The sequence below is a fragment of the Cervus canadensis genome, chromosome 29 (genome assembly GCF_019320065.1).
Source record: "Cervus canadensis isolate Bull #8, Minnesota chromosome 29, ASM1932006v1, whole genome shotgun sequence".
Classification (NCBI taxonomy): domain Eukaryota; kingdom Metazoa; phylum Chordata; class Mammalia; order Artiodactyla; family Cervidae; genus Cervus; species Cervus canadensis.
The window spans coordinates 20,730,558-20,748,616 of NC_057414.1; the positions used below are offsets into that span (position 1 = coordinate 20,730,558).

Here is an 18,059-nt window from a genome sequence, read left to right on the forward strand (position 1 = left end):
TCACGTGGAATTCTTGATGCGTTTCAGCAACATTGTGCTGAACAAAAAGTCCAGGAGCCAGACATAAAATACAGTATATACAGTATGATTCTGCTCACATATCACTTTAGAAAAAATTTTTTTTTAAAAATCAGAGCTTGCCTAGTGCAGGGGTAAAACAGAAAAAAGGAAGCTTTTTTCCTGAGGTAATGGAAATTTATATCTTGACTGCTGTGATTTGTTAAAATTTGTCAAACTGTACACCTAAAATGCATTTTATTGTATGTAATGTATAAACAGTAGTGATGATAATTTTTAACTTGAACAGCTAGAAGAATAGATTGTATGTAGTTGAGATATGAAAGATTTCAATTGAGCAGCTTCTTGTCTGGGGAAAAAATTACATTTTAGACACATAAATATTGGAATGTCTTTAAACATTCAAATGCATATGGTGGGGAAAGACTTGGATATTTAAGCCTGAAGGTCAGGCGAGATATCTATACTAGAAACTTCAAATTGAGTGTGGCAACATATCAATGGTAATTAAAACCATGAAACTGAATAAGATCCCCAGCAGACAGAATTAAATGTCTTGAGTCCTAGAGCAATCCTATCTAAGTAGATACATGGACCAATTATAAATACTAAACTATATTCATGCTAACTGCTTCTGGTTCATTTATTCAAATGTACATTCTGGATGGCTTGCATCTATGCCAAACATGTCATAAAATATTTGAACAATTGCCCCTGAGGTGGGTAAAATATACGCCCCCTTAAAACCACTCACACCATGTTGGTTGTTATTAAGGCATGCCTCTAGTGTGCTTTCTAATGCCCATTCCTCCTCCTTTAAACCCTAATAACTTTTCAAATTATTCCCCTTAAACACAAATGGCACTACTCTAAGACAGGTTCTTTTAGGTATAATCTTCATTTTTCTGTTATCTCATTTAATGGTTTTAGCATCCTTCTAACCTAGCTATTCAGCAAGCCATTTTGGTACTGATGACGTCCTGGTGGCTCAGAGGGCTTCCCTGGTGGCTTAGACAGTAAAGAATCCGCCTGCAATGCGGGAGACCTGGGTTCAACCTCTGGGTCAGAAAGATCCCCTGGAGAAGGGAATGCCCATTCCAGTATTCTTGCCTGGAGAATTCTATGAACAGAGGCTACAGTTCATGGGGTTGCCGAGTTGGACACAACTGAGAGACTAACACGGTCAACAACACTTGGGTACTCAATAAATCCACTGTTGACTGTGCTGTGCTGTGCTTAGAGGCTCAGCCATGTCTGACTCTTTGTGATCCCATGGACTGTAACCCACCAGGCTCCTCTGTCCATGGGGATTCTTCAGGCAAGAATACTGGAGTGGGTTGCCATGCCCTCTTCCAGCAGATCTTCTATTTTAACCTTAAAATAAAAGGTTAAATTGTGTGAATTCTTCCAAAGTTATAGAATCATTAGTCGGGAAGTTGTAGCATAATAATGGTTGGATTACATTTTTTTTCCCCCCAAAGGGGAAATACATCCAATGATAGCCAGCTGATATCTTCAGCTTGTCTTAGCAGATCCCTTTTCTATCCATTGCTACCCTGCTTTTTTTCCTTGGGAGGGTGACTGGTTATAGATATCAAAGAATTCCTCTCATCTCTGGCTTCCTACAGATGACTGGAAGGAAGGAGGAGAGGGTAAATTTCTTCCTTTCTGAGGCTGGATTCAGGAGAGCTCTAACCCTCCCTCCACTGAAGTTCACTGACTGTTTCCTAGGTTCTAACAATTGTCCCCTGTCAATTGCCTTCATGGGCAAGGGGGTGATAATAAATATGTAAACAGTTCCCCCAAAATAATCAAGGGAAAAAAAAAGAAAACCTACCAGTTTGACAGGAAAATAGACAAGATATATAAACAGAATGATCCAACAAAATAAATGAAAATGACCATAAATGTAGAAAAAAGATAAATGTCTCACTCATATTGAGAGGTATGAAAGTTTAAATTATCCTAGGATACAGTAGTAAATGAAAAAGCTCCACTATCTATACCTCTCTAACAGACAGGCAAACATCTAAACTCAGTAAACACTGTTGGTAAGGCTCTGGAGAAAGAGAACACTTGTATATTTCTTGGAAATGCAAAACAGAGGGAAATTTGGTAATATATGGTAAAATTACATATGCCTTTATTTTTGATGGTTAAATACTATTTTGAAAGATACACTTGGCCAAAATATTATAAGCCTGATTCCCAAGGGTTAAAGACTAAAAGAAAGAAAAGATTTCCAAGATTAAAAACAACTAGAACGTCCATCAGTAAAAGACTGGATGAATACATTATCCTAAACCCACACAATTGAATACTATGTCACATATTAGCAAATGAGAGTGAAATCAATACACAATACAGAGGGAACTCCAGGATGTTTTTAAGTGAAAACCAAGGAACAGATCAATATGTAGAGTATGCTATCTTTAGTGTAAGAAGCAGGAGAAATGTACACACATATACGTATTTAGACATGGACACACAGAAAAGTAACAGATGCACCGGAAGGACAAACTAAATAAAAATGCTCACTACAGAAGACTTAAGAGGAAGAAAAAAAGAAGAAATTTTTCTTTGAAATGCTTTGATTCATAGTTTCAAACGGAGATGGATTTACCTTCAAATAATAAAGTCAAAGTTTCAGTGCCTCTTACATCAGTCCCTTCAAGCATTTAGGAAGAATTCTAGCAATGTGTTCGCTGTCATGGTCAAACATTTTTGTAAAGATTTTAAAGTAAATTATTGTCCTATTATTCTTCTTAAAAGGTGACACCAAAATAGCATAAGCTTTAGGCTGCACTTAACATTATTTGATCTATGGTTTTTCAACTTGGGAATCAGGTAAGTGTTTAACATGATCAAAAAATAAACATAAATTAAAATAAATTAAAAAAAATAAAATTTCTGGTATTTTATGTTGATCAACCCCACAACCTTCATTCTGGAACATAAAGATCAGTATGCTAGTGAAAAGGAAAACATTTGTATTAAAATTGTCAGTAAGAAAATAACTCTATTTCCCCATCTTCCCAAATGGTATCTTTTAGTTATTAAGCAACTAATAAAAATTTTTGAATGCCTTTATTTACCTCTTAATTGACATTCAAATTTGCTAAATAAATTGTACTTATTCATGATTATTCTTAGGTGTATACCTACAGGTAAGACGAGAGATGTATGGAGAAAGAATACTAAATTAGACCTTGGAAACCTGAGTCCTAATCTAGTCCAGGATATGCCCCCTAAACATATGTTTAATTTTGGTCAAATCATTAAACTTCTCACACCCTTCATTTTCTCATCTCTTAAAACTGAGAAAGTAAAATGCAAGCAAAATGCTATGCTTTATGCACCATTCTAACTAATGTGCCTGATGATACCTTTTTCCCCACAAGCAATGGACTGTTTGCAAATAAATTATCAAATATCATGTATAAGAACTTGAAAATTAACTGTGAACTAAGTAAGAGTCTTAACTGCTGATTATGCAAAGATAACCCATCATGTCCATGCAAGAAAGTGCGCTACTGATGGCTGCTTACCTGTGCTTCTCGACAGATGAGAAAACTGGACTCTCTGCTTCTCGGGTCCTAATAGCACCACGGAGAAGAAACAGCACTGTTAATAATAATGCAACGGAGAGCATACAACTGTCACCAACAAAAACTCTAGATTCTCTGTGTAAAATCTAAACCTACAATTAAGGAGAGCTATGAAACACATGAAACTGGATGCAAAATTCTGCATGTACGTGGGGTTTCCCAGGTGGCGCTACTGGTAAAGAACTCACCTGCCAATGCAGGATACATAAGAAATGTGGGTTTGATCCCTGGGTCGGGAAGCTCCCCTGGAGGAGGGCATGGCTACCCACTCCAGTATTCTTGCCTGGAGAATCCCCATGGACAGAGGAGCCTGGCAGGCTATGGTCAATAGGGTCGCAAAGAGTTGGACACGATTGAGCAACTAAGCATAGCACAGATATAACTTGTCTTCTTTTAATTCTGATTTTAGTTAGGTTCTCTTGGTTTCTTAGTTGAAACTGAAAGCTTGTAAATTTTATTTATCTTTTCAAATATCAGCTGTTAATTTCGTTGATCTTTTCTATTGTCTTTTTAGTCTCTATGGCATTTATTTCTGTTGTGATCTTTACCTACTTGTATGAAGAGTTTTTATCATAAATGGATGTTGAATTTTGTCAAATGCTTTTTGGTATTATATTCTTTTTATCTTTGGTGTGATCATATGATTTTTGTCTTTTATTTTGTCAATGTGATGTATTATGCTGACTGATTTGCATGTATTGAACCATCCTTGCATCCCTGGAATAAATTTTCACTTGACCATGGCACATGATCCTTTTAATGTATTTTTGAATTCTTCTTGCTAATATTTTGTTAAGGATATTTGTATATGTGTTCAAGAGGTATATTAGCCTGTAATTTTCTTTTTTTGTGGAGTCCTTGTTTGGTTTTGTATCAGCATAGTTCTGGCCTCATAAAATGAATTGGGAAGTGTTCAATATTTTGGAAGAGCTTGAGAATGATAAATATTAAATTTTCTTTGAATGTTTGGTAGAGTTTTCCAGTGAAGCCATCTGGTCCTGTAACTTTGTTTGTTGAGGGTTTTTGATTAATTATTAACTTATATATCACCATAAGAAAGGCTATATATGACAAGCCCACAGCAAACATCATGTTTAAAAGAAAAGCCTACACCTTTTTCTGTAAGATCAGGAATAATAATAGGATGCTCATTCTTGACACTTTTAGTTAACATAATATTGCAAGTCCTAGCCTGATCAATTAGGCAAGAAGAATAAATAAAAAGCCTACTACATTTAAAAGGAAAAGTAAAACTGTCACTATCTGCAGATGGCATGAGTTAATATAACCAAAAACCTGAAGACTGCCCCCCCAAAACTGTTAGAACTAATTATTAAATTTAGTAAAGCTGCAGGGTATAAAAATACACAAAAATCAGTTGCACTTCCATACACACTAGTAAAGAGTTATCATAAAGAGAAATTAAGAAAACAATCCCATTTACAATTGCATCAAAAAGAATAAAATACTTAAGAATAAATTTAACCAAGGAAGTGAAAGACCCGTAACACATTGCTGAAAGACACTGAAGACAAACATAAGTAGAAAGATATCTATGCTCATGGATTGGAAGCTTAATATTGTTAAAATATCCATATCACACAAAGCAATCTACAGATTAATTCAATCAACCATAATTCCAATGGCATTTTTCACAGAACTGAATAAACAATCCTAAAATTTGCCTAAACCCACAAAAGACCCTGAATAACCCAACCGATCTTAAGAAAGAAGAACAAATTTGGAGGCATCATGCCTTCTGATTTTCAACTATATTATAAATATATAGTAATCAAAACATAATAGTATTGATATAAACACAGAAACATAGATGAACAGAACAGAGAGCCCAAAAATAAACCCATTATATATGATCAGTTAATTTATAACAAAGGAGCCAATAAAATACAATGGGGAAAGGATAGTGTCTTCTTCAATAAGGGGCGTTAGGGACACTGGATAGTCACATTCAAAATAATGCAACTAGACCACTATCTTACACCATACACAAAAATTAATTAAAAATGGATTAAAGAATTGAGTGTAAGATCTTAAATCATAAAACCCAGGAAAAAAATAGAGGTGGTGAACTCCTTGACATCAGTCTCAGAGATAATTTTTTGCATCTGACTCTAAAACCAAATGCAGTAAAAACAAAACTAAACCGGTGGGATTATACCAAGCTAAAAAGTTTCTGCATAGCAAAGGAAATCATTAACAAAATGAGAAGGCAACCTACCAAAATGGGAGAAAATATTTGCAAATCATACACCTGATAAGAAGTCAACACCAAAATATATATACATACATATAAAAAACACATAAAACTCAATAGCAAAAAAGCCAAACAATCCAATTGAAAAAAATGGGCACAGGATCTGAATTAACATTTTCCCAAAGAAATACTGATGGCTAACAGGCACATGAAAAAATGTTCAACATCACTAATCATCAGAGAAATACAAATCAAAATCACTGTGAGATATCACCTTACTCTCGTAAGAAAGCCTACTATCAAAAAGATAAGGAATAACAGTGTTGGCAAGAAAATGGAGAAAAGGGAACCCCTATGCACTGCTGGTGGGAATATAAATTGGTACAGATACTACAGGAAACAGTATGGAGACTCTTCAAAAAATTAAAAACAGAACTACCACAGGGTCTGGCAATCCCACTGATGGTTATTTATCCAACGAATAAGAAAATACTAATTTGAAAAGATACGTGAACCCCTAAGTTCACTGCAACATTATTTACAACAGCCAACATATGGGAACTATCTGAAGTACCTATGAATGGATAAATTAATAAATCATATGGACACACACACACATAAATACACACAATGGAATATTTCTTAGCCATAAGAAAAAGAATAAAATTTTGTCAGTTGCTACATCAATGGAACTTGAGGGTATTATGCCAAGTGAAATAAATCAGACAGAGAAAGACAAATACTGTATGATTTCAGTTACACGAGGAGTCTAGAAAATAAAACAAATAAACAAAATAGAACACAACTTACAGACACACAGAACAGATAGGTGGTTGCCAGAAAAGAGGTGGGTGGAGACAAACAAAAGGTTGAAAGGTGTCAGGAGGTATCAACAGTCAGTTACAAATAAGTCATGGGGATATAATATATGATACAGTGACTGCAGTCAATGGTATAGTACTGCATATTTGCTAAAAGAGAATAAATCTTAAATGCTATCACAAGAAAAAATGTCTGTGACTCTGTAGGATGATGGATGGTAATTAGACTTATTGTGGTGACATTTAGCAGTATATACAACTATGAATTATTATGTTGCACACCAGAAATTAATATCAGATTATATGTCAATTATACCTCAGTAAAAATGTACTAATCAGATACTACTAACTCTAACAAAAAAAGCCATCAAATATTATTCCTTGCATTATAGTCAAGCAGAGTGTTAAGCTAAATACTGTTATCTTGCATATCAAGTCTCAGCATATCTGAGTTTACATCACAGAAAGCCTCAAAACAAATCCAAACTTATGTTTTTTCTCGTATAACACCCAGAAAGATGCAATATTAAGTTTACATGAAACATGGAATTTGCTTTACTTAAAAATTAATAGGTTGGAGGACAAAACATGAAGAATGTAGTAGGAATAAATAACCGAAGTACAAAGATCCAAGTATTCATATGAAGTACATATCTAACCTTGCCTCAATTTTTGTTTTGACTTACAAGAAGCTAACACATATATTTAACTTACCTCATTTGCTCTGGAATGATGTTCTTCTCTACTGACTTGTCTGTCTAAATTAAACAACAAAAAAAGTCATGTTAAAATGGCCAACTGATTACAGTATGTTAAAACTCTGAATGGGAGAATTCAAAATTTAAAAGATCATATTATCTGTGAACAGAAACAATTTTCATTTTTCCTTTCCAATTTAGATGTCTTTTATTCCTTTTCCTGCCTAACTGGTCTGGCTAGAACTTCTAGTACTATGCTGAATAGAAGTGACAAAAGTGAATATCCTTGGGTGACCAATAAAGTTAACTCATAAACAAAAGCTTCTTGAAGTTCCTAATAATTATTAAAAGTATAAAGGGGTTCTGAGATTTAAAAAAAAGTTGACAAATGCTATCTTAGCTATAAATTCAGTAGAAATGAATGCACTATGGGAATGGTACAAGAATGTTCATAACAGTATTATTGGTAATAACCAGAAAACCAAGGTTTCCCAGGTTGGCTCAGTGGTTAAAAAAAAAAAAAACAAAAAAAACCTGCCTGCCAATGTAGGAGACACAGGAGATGTGTGTTTGACTTCTGGGCTGGAAAGATACCCTGGAGAAGGAAAAGACAACCCACTCCAGTATTCTTGCATGGCTAAAATCCCATGGACAGAGAAACCTGGTGGGCTATACTCCACGGGGTTGCAAAGAGTTGGGCACGACTGAGCACACAACACTCAGAAAACCAAACCAAATATCCAGAAACAATAAAGTGGATCAATACAATGTAGTATAATACCATACATGTACGGTATTTAGCAATAAAATTGAATTCACTTTAATTAGATGCAAAAACATAAATCTCCCAGAAATAGTTCAGCAAAAAGGCAGAAATAATTAACAATATTTCAATGACATAAAGTTTAACTATGCAAAACCAAAGTATGTTACTTACGGATGAATACTTAAAGGGTAGGTAAATGTTGGGATACAATTAATATAATTACTCGTCAAAAAAACACTTCAGTTCCCTAAGCTCAGATTGCTGTCCTGTATTGCAAACCACACACCAAATACTCAGGCCCTCTCTGCACTGACCTGTGACAACCTAGGCTCAGGCAATGACATATGCTGCTACTCTGGGCACAGCTAATGCTGTGAATGGTAAACTGTTCTTTGTCTCCCATCCAGGTGTCTCATAATCTTCTACCTGTAACCATGAAATTGTAACAGGCTACTTTGTCAACTTTCAAATGCAGTCAAGTCTCAGACTCCTCACAGTTCTTGCCATTGATTGTCAGTACAACAATGATAATAATGGTGGTGATAATCGCTAACGTGGATTGATTCTCTATTGTTAAATTTACAGTACTACAGTACCGTAGAGGAGACAGAAAAGAAATGTAAAAAAGGCAAAATGGTTGTCTGAGGAGGCCTTACAAGTAGCTGAGAAAAGAAGAGAAGAAAAGGCAAAGGAGAAAAGGCAAGATATACCCATTTGAATGCAGAGTTCCAAAGAATAGCAAGGAGAGATGAGAAAGCCTTTCTCAGTGATCAATGCAAAGAAATAGAGGAAAACAATAGAATGGGAAAGACTAGAGATCTCTTCAAGAAAATTAGAGATACCAGGGGAACATTTCATGCAAAAGAGGTAAAATAAAAGACAGAAATGGTATGGACTGAACAGAAGCAGAAGATATTAAGAAGAGGTGACAAGAATACACAGAAGAACTGTACAAAAAAGATCCTCATGACCCAGACAACCACAATGGTGTGATCACTCACCTAGAGCCAGACATCCTGGAATGTGAAGTCAGGTGGGCCTCAGGAAGCATCACTACGAACAAAGCTAGTGGAGGTGATGGAATTGCAGTTGAGCTATTTCAAATCCTAAAAGATGATGCTGTGAAAGTGTTACACTCAATATACCAGCAAATTTGGAAAACTCAGCAGTGGCCATAGGACTGGAAAAGGTCAGTTTTCATTCCAATCCCAAAGAAAGGCAATGCTAAAGAATGTTTGAAGTACTACACAATTGCACACATCTCACATGCTAGCCAAGTAATGCTCAAAATTCTTCAAGCCAGACTTCAACAGTATGTGAACCGTGAACTTCAAGATGTCCAAGCCGGATTTAAAAAAGCAGAGAAACCAGAGATCAAATTACCAACATCCGTTGGATCACTGAAAAAGCAAGAGAGTTCCAGAAAAACACCTACTTCTGCTTTATTGACTACGTGAAAGCCTTTGACTGTGTGGATCACAACAAACTGAAAAATTCTTAAAGAGATGGGAATACCAGACCACCTTCCTGCCTCCTAAGAAATCTGTATGCAGGTCAAGAAGCAATCGTTAGAACTGGATATGGGACAACAGACTGATTCCAAATTGGGAAAGCAGTACGTCAAGGTATACTGTCACCCTGTTTATTTAACTTGTATGCAGAGTACATCATGCGATATGCCGGGCTTGATGAAGCACAAGTTGGAATCAAGATTGCTGGAAGGTATATCAATAATCTCAGATATGCAGATGACACCACCCTCATGGCAGAAAGTGAAGAACTAAAGAGCCTCTTGATGAAACTGCAAGAGGGGAGTGAAAAAGTTGGCTTAAAACTCAATATTCAGAAAACTAAGATCATGGGATTGAGTCCCATCACTTCCTGGCAAATAGATGGGGAAACAATGGAAACAGTGAGAGATTTTATTTTCGGGGGCTCTAAAATCACTGCAGATGGTGACTGCAGCCATGAAATTAACACTCTGGCTCCTTGGAAGAAAAGCTATGACCAACCTAGACAGCGTATTAAAAAGCAGAGACGTTACTTTGCCAACAAAGGTCTATCCAGTCAAACCTGTGGTTTTCCAGTAGTCATGTATGGATGTGAGAGTTGGGACTATAAAGAAAGCTGAGTGCTGAAGAGTTGATGCTTTTGAACTGTGGTGTTGGAGAAGACTCTTGAGAATCCCTTGGACTGCAAGTAGTCAAAAGAGTGAATCCTAAAGGAAATCAGTCCTGAATATTCACTGGAAGGACTGATGCTGGGAAAGATTGAAGACAAGTGGAAGATAGAGGATGAGGTGGTTGGGTAGCATCACCGACTCGATGGACATGCATTTGAGCAAGATCCAGGAGTTAGTGATGGACAGGGAGACCTGGCCTGCTGCAGTCCATGGGGTCTCAAAGAATCAGACATGACTTAGCGACTGAACTGAGAGAAGACAGACCCAAAACTGTGATAAATGCTATACCAGAAACAAAAAGAGCAAACAGAAAGTGAGAAAAACAAGGAGGTATGTGGTTTAGACATAAGGAACTCAGAAAATCTCTCTGAGGGGGTAATAATTATACTGAGATGTGAAAGTTGAGAGGATACAAGAAACACAAGAACATGCAAAGGCTGCAAGACAGGAACAGTTTTTTAGGTGTTGAAAGAAACAAAGGCCAAGCTAAAGATGAGTAGGTAAATGGCAGAGAAGTTTAAGAAGGTGTTGGAAAGGCATGGAGTGGGGGACCTTTTGGGGAGGACCTTGTATGACTAGATTTCTTCTCTAGTGAAATAGTAAGCCATGAAAAAGTATTTATTTAAATAGTATTTACATTTGAATTTTATGAAAAGCACTAGTTGCTGACTGGAGGACGTGTTAAAAAATAGTGAGAACTGAGAGAGGAAATAAATCATGAGAGGTTGCTGCAATAAATCACAAGAGATGATATGGGTCTGGCCTGCAGTCGGAAACACTGCAAATGAAGGCACCCAAGTGGACTGGAAATATCTCAGCAAAAATGGAAAACAAACTGCTATAAATTGCAGCTGTGCAGGTGGAGAGACAAAGAAGATGAAAGATTACTAGACTTGAGCAATTTGTGAATCCATTTACTGAAATGGGGAAGATTATTAATGGTTGGCAATTAATACAGCAGATGCTGCTGACTTCCCATAAATATCCTTTCTCTTCCCTGTTCTTCACTAACAAAATACGAATTATATGGTGCAGCAATGAGCTCTCGCAAAAAAAGAACAAAAAAACACATCTCCTAGCCTTCCTTGCACTCCTTGCACTTCCTTGCACTAGCACAAATTCAAAGCTGTGTGCTGTGCCATGCTAAGTCATTTCAGTCACATTCAACTTTTTGCGACCCTGTGGACCATGGCCCATCAGGCTCCTCTGTCCATGGGATTCTCCAGGCAAGAATCCTGGAGTGGATTGCCTCGCCTTCTCCAGGGGATCTTCCCGACCCAGGAATTGAACCCGCATCTCTTACTTCTTCATTGGCAGGCGAGTTCTTTACCACTAGTGCCACCTGGGAAATCCAAATTCAAAGCTAACAAATATCATATAAATGACTTTAATGTTTATACTATATTCTAAGATGTGTGTAAGCATTAAATGAAAATGCATGTAAATAGCCTTTATGCAGCCAGTCGCTGGCTCAGAGATCATGAATGTTATTCTTGTTGATATTATTATTATTAGGATATATTCTATACTTTTATTAATTTTCACAACTATTTCAAAGTCTTTGGATAAGCTGTAGAGTGTCAGAATAAAGATAAAAGAATATATTCTGTATTTGGGCCTTTTTGTTGCAGGATCTATTAAACAGGTAATAGCTAGTGTAAGCAAAGTATGAAACTAACATGCTATAGATATAGCCATATCACTTAACTTTTCTGAGTACAGGTTTTCTTGTCTAAAGATTTAAAATATAAGTAAAAATTATTTGACGTATATAAAATGTCACACAGTATCATTATCAAAGGGTTTTATGCATGAATACTGTCTAGATGCACAGCTCAAAATTCCACGTCTCGACTACCTCTCATTAGACTTTCCAAAAAAAAAAAAGGAACCCAATCTAGCAAACTCTTACAATAAGTAGATAAAGAACAGAAGTCTAAGAAAATACATGCCTTGTCTCTCAATGTATTATACTTGCACACTGGCGTATGGAGGCTTTTATTTTTTTGAGGACAAAAACAGTCACTGTTATGCATAGAATTAAGCATAGTTCCAAGCACAGAGAAAAAAAATGCACACCTTAAGCTAGAGTTATGAATATTTTATATTTTCGTATTTTAGAAAAGAAAGCAGAAAAACTGGAAACACTAACCTTTACTTCCTCTAATTATTTTTGCTGTACTTAACATAAAACAAATAGTTTAAAAAAAATATTTTCAAACTGTTATCAGAACTTGATGCCAAGTGTTTATTTCAGAATGTGGAAGTGAAGTGAAGTGAAAGGCACCCAGTTGTGTTCGACTCTGCGATCCCATGGACTATACAGTCCATGGAATTCTCTAGGCTAGGATACCAAAGTGGGTAGCCTTTTACTTCTCCAGGGATTGAACCCAGGTCCCTCCCACTGCAGGCGGATTCTTTACCAGCTGATGATATAGTTCCTTCAGATTATCTCCAATCCATAATAGTTCTCTCTCATGCTTTTGCCTTCCAATTTGCTGATTCCTCACCCTGGATCTAACAACTGTTTCTTTTTTTAGCTAATTTTTGCTTATGTTTCCACTTTATAACAGTTTTGCCATCTTCCTTTCAAGCCTCGCCAGAAACCTCCTCATCTGGCCCCTGGTCAGCCTCCTCCCTGCTCCCACAGCACCCTGGCCTTAGCTCTTTGGGAAATGTAGCCCCATTCTGGGCTTCCCTGCTAGCTCAGCTGGTAAAGAATCCGCCTACAGTGCAGGAGACCCAGTTCGATTCCTGGGTTGGGAAGATCCCCTGGAGAAGGGATAGGCTACCCACTCCAGTATTCTTGGGCTTCCCCGGTGGCTCAGATGGTAAAGAATCCGCCTGCAGCGCAGGAGACCTGGGTTTGATCGCTGGGTCAGGAAGATCCCCTGGAGGAGGGCATGGCAACCCTCTCCAGTGTTCTTGCCTGGAGAATCCCCACGGACCGAGGAGCCTGGCGGGCTACAGTCCATGGGGTCGCAGACTCGGACAGGACTGAGACTAAGCCCAGCACAGCACAGCCCTGTTCTCCCACCCTCTGTAAGACTGCAGACTCCCTGCGAACCCGGTGGAGTGCACTTTCAGAAAGGCAGAAAGATTAAAGACGACAGATGTATTTCCTCACACACCATGCTCCCTCTCTCACATAGCGTTCACCTACTTGCGCGCCCTCTCTCACACACACAATCAGATGTTCACATATGTCAGAGACCCAGATATACTTTCACACCCTGAGAATATAAAGTTGAAGAAACTGCATAATCTACAAACCTCTGTCAACACAGAGGCATATCCGAAGAGGCAGGATTTGAAGCCTACAACTCTAGATCAGCTTCTTGCTATTCCTGCAACTTCCTCTCAAGTCAACAGAATTGATTAGGCCACTTTTCCTGTGGCCTAGAAACCAGAACTACAAAAGGTTCAGTATAAATCTCTCTCTCTCTCTCTCTCTCTCTAGTCACTAAGTCATGTCCGGCTCTTGCGACCCCATGGACTGTAGCCTGCCAGGCTTCTCTGTCCATGGGATTTCCCAGGCAAGAAGACTGGAGTGGGTTGACATCTCCTTCTCCAGGGGATCTTCCCGACCCAGGAATCGAACCCAGGTCTCCTGCATTGCAGGCACATTCTTTACTGACTGAGTTATGAGGGAAGCCCTATCGATCACTATGGAGAATCATAAAATATGAGTCAAAACTTATGCCAGCCCAAAGACAGCTTTGAGTTTTCACTGAAAGCACATTACTAATACACACTCAGTGAACCCAGAACCCAAAAATAGCCCTTGGATTTACCAAATGGTCTTCTCAGTTTACATCTCTTCCAGGAGTATAAAATAACATAAACATAAATACAGCCACAGACAAAAAACACGAATATTTCAGATCAGAACTTGCTAACAATGTCAATCAGTCAATAAGTCAATTTCAGCAACACTGACATTTTACTAGCAGCATTTCTTTACATAACAATTTAATGTTCTATTACACATTGCCCTTATAATTTCACTTTAAAAATTATTATACTGTGGGAAAACAGTTAATTGGAGAGCACTGATTGTTTCTGTGTTCAACTGTAAAGAAAATAAACAGAAAATATAACAAATCCTAGAAAAATCTATTATGTCTGAAAGGCACAGTAAAAATATTCTCTCTCCAGGGAGAAATTTTATCACATGTAAATCAATTGTTTAACTTTCTCTTCAAAGGTGATTTAGAAAATATGTAATACACAGATTCAGACTTATCTATATTGGGGAATTTAAGAAATCCATTTTATATTAAAGCACAAGAATAAAAGTAGCTCTTAAAAATTCATGCTGTGGGGGACTTCCCTGGTGGTAGATGCATTTCCCTCTATATTTAATTATTTTTGTTTAAAAAGGGAGGAGTTGCTTCAAGTGATACCATCAATAAAATGGAAACAGAACCCACAAATGGAAGAAAGTATTTGCAAGCCATATACACTGAATATATAAAGACTTTTTACACCACAATAATTAAAAGGCAACTAACTAATTTTTTTAAACAGGCAAAGGATTTGAATAGACATTGTTTCCAATGAAGATACATGAATAGTTAATAAGCATTGAAACAGGTACTCAACACTTTTGGTCACTGAGAAAATGTAAATCAAAGTCACATTGAGACAGCACTTCACAACCACTAGGGTTGCTATAAATAAAAAAGACAGACAATCACAAATGTTAGTGAAGACGTGAAGAAATTGGAGGCGCTACATACTACTTGTGAAAATACGAAAATGAGGCAGAAAACAGTTCAGCAATTTCTCAAAATGTTCAATATACAGCCACCATATTATTCAGTAATTCCAATACTAGGTGTATACCCAAGAAAAATAAAAACGTATCTTCATACAAAATCTTGCAATAAATGTTCAAAGCAGCATCATTCACAGTAGCCAAGGAAGTGGAAACAATTCAAATGTCCACCAATCGATAAACAGATAAAGTATGAATATATGCAATGGAATATTATTTGACCATAAAAAGGAATAATGCACTGATACAAGTTATAACATGCATGAACTTCAAAAACACTATGCTAAGAGGAAGAAACCAGTTACAAAAGATCACGTATTGTATGAGTCTGTTTACCAGAAGTGTTCAGAATTGATAAACCTAGAGACGGTAAATGGATTAGAGGCTGCCTAGAGCTGGGGGTACCTGAGGTGCAGAGGGAGGTGAAGGGGGAGTGACAGCTAAGAGGTTTCTGTTTGGGGTGATGAAAATGTTCCAAAATTAGATTATGGTGATGATGGCAAAATTGTAAATATACTAAAATTGGAACTGAACCTTTAAAGTGGGTGATTCTTATTGTATGTAAATTATATCTCAGGCTGTTAAGGGGAGGAGGAGGATGCATAATAAAATAAGGCATTTTATTTCTTTGGTGTCTTTGAAGACTAAATAGTTTGACTTCTTAGATCATTTATCACTTTACAAAAAACCCCCCACTGTTTCCATGTTCACATCTAACACTTAACAAGACATGAAAGTGTCATTGAGAGAACTGAGTATCATTGAAGGCCCTGGAGACAGACCTAGGAAAATGTGTGAATTTTCAGGAAATCTGTACTAAAACAGACCAACAGAATATGGGCCCGGGATGGCTATAAGGGGAGTTTCCAGAGGTTGGCCTTGTCTCTGTCCTATCCTGTCCCAGAGGGCTTGGTATTTCCCTGGACCCACACCTGTTTAGCTTCTGGCTGGTTCCTGGGGCCTCTGGCATGGCTCAGGAGGAAAGCCCAACGATCACGGGTAGGGGGAGATGGGAAACCCCGGAGCAAACGATGGACAAACATTTTTCCAAAGAAACTAAAAATTCAATGAAAGCTTGTGAAACGTCAGCCACCCCACGTGCATAGGAATCTCAAACTGATGGACCTTAGGGTTCGCTCTGCTCCTCCCATAATTAGCAAGGATCTCAAAGCTTGAGCAGTAATTGGCAAATAGAAACAGGCAACAGGACTCGAGGGCCCCCACCGGGAACTGCTGTCATGCGCCCTAAGCTTGGGCTCTCTCCTTGGTAGGAGGCTCCTTCTTTCCTCTGCCCAAGTTCAGAGGCCAGGGAACCTCGGTTCACCCGCCCACGCTCACCCACCCGGGCAGGGACCGTGCGCCTGGCGGGCGCTCTCTCGCGTGGGGCGCAGCGCATCCACGAACGTCCCCGGGATCCCGGCGGCGGGACCACCAACGTCCCCCCGGGGTCCCCGCGCCACGCAAGCCGGCTCCCACCTTGCTGCTGCACCATCTCCAGGACGTCTGGGTCGCCCATCTTCGCTAGCTCGTTGATGACGCTGCCCGAGGGGGAGACGGTCGACCACTGCGAAGACTGGTGAAATCTGGTCTGGAGGCTGAATCTGACGGTGGCGCGCCGTGTTTGGGATGGGAGCAAGAAGCCCTCTTTGGAATCGTCGTCCTCCTCGGGTTCCACCGGCCTCGGGGGCGTCAGCCCGTGAGGCTTCCTCTGCGGCCGGTATTTCCACTTGTTCGGGTTCTTGAGGTTCAGCTTCAGCGTCCTCTCCCGGTAGCGCCTCTGGGACTGCTCCCAGTACATCTCCCGGATCTTGCCGGGATGGAAGCCTCCCGGCTTCCACCAGTGCCCTCGGTTCTGGCCCTCCCGCGGCTCTCCCCGCCTCTCTCTCCTCCCCGCCAGCTCCCCGCCCCTCGACCCGCTGGGCTGCGGGCTACCAGGCTCCCTCTCGCTCCCGCCCCCTGCCTCACTCGGCCCGGGCTCCTCCGCCTCCCGTCCCCGCTCCGGGCCCGCGGCCGCCTCCCGGCCCTCTTGGTCTGGCAGTTCGCTTCTCAACAGGCCTTGCTGGTCCCATCCCACCGGGCTGGCGCCCGTCCCGGGCTCCTGGTTCTCCTGGGCTGCCGCCTCCCCTCTCTCCGAACCAATCTCTGCTGCCAGCCGACGGGCGAGCTGCGCCCTCAGCCTGTCGGTCTCGTCCTCGTCCATCTATCTGCCCAGCCCTCCGCCTAGAATGGGCGGCTCTCGGAGAGAAACCCCTTCCCGGTTGAGGAGTTATTTTTTTGTCGGGTGAGAAAAAACCTGCCTTCCTTAAGGGGACCCCGCCCCTTAAAAGGCACGCGCGTGGCCAGTTCTGGAGATTCTAGCAGCCCCTCCTTCCGGAATCCTGCGCAGGGTTATTTGCAGCTGTTAGCAGCAACACGGTTGGTGGTGGTTTAGTCTCTTAAGTCGTGTCCGGTTCTTGCTACCCCATAGGCTCCTCCGTCCATGGGATTTCCCAGGCAAGATTACTGGAGTAGGTTGTCCCGATCCAGGAATCGAACCCAGGTTTCCTGCCTTTTAAAAGGGAATCCCATCTCACACAGTTGGTGGAAAGTCAAGTTTGCCCTAAATTCGAATTCAGCCTCTGCCCCTTAGAAGTCAGATGGCATTGGTCAAGCTTCTTCAGGAGACACTGGCTTGTTTCTTCAAGAGAACCATTATTAGGACCCACCTCGGGGGCTTGTGAGGGGCACGTTGTACAAGTGCGGTCGTAATGAGTTAAGAATTCAGATACTCTCTAGGCGAAGCCATTTTGCACTGAGCCCTGCCCCATCTCAGAGTTTCTTAGTGGCTTGGGCATTTTGACCTCAAGAAGAGTGAATGGTTACACTCTTCACTGGCTCCTCTGAATTGATTTATGTCTTTGAGACCTTAACAACTACCAGCTCCCCAATAATTGGGAGATAAAAATTACTGTCTAAAAGAGGAAAAATAGAT

At 39.6% G+C, this 18,059-nt stretch overlaps 1 protein-coding gene across 3 annotated transcripts in view; it reads right to left on the bottom strand.

The window, feature by feature from the left end:
* ANO5 (anoctamin 5) overlaps positions 1-17,359 on the bottom strand; it is a 102,716-nt gene extending 85,357 nt beyond the window's left edge. For 2 of the 3 annotated variants that reach the window (XM_043451410.1, XM_043451408.1), the window contains exons 1-3: positions 16,565-17,358; positions 7,377-7,420; positions 3,567-3,614 (exon numbers count right to left, since the gene is read on the bottom strand). In XM_043451410.1, coding sequence (XP_043307345.1) covers positions 3,567-3,614; positions 7,377-7,420; positions 16,565-17,288 — 816 coding nt within the window. In that variant the 5' untranslated portion in view covers positions 17,289-17,358. Of the gene's footprint in view, positions 1-3,566; positions 3,615-7,376; positions 7,421-16,564 lie in introns of all 3 variants that reach the window. The other variant, XM_043451407.1, reaches the window with a different exon arrangement.
* Positions 17,360-18,059: the final 700 nt, after the last annotated feature.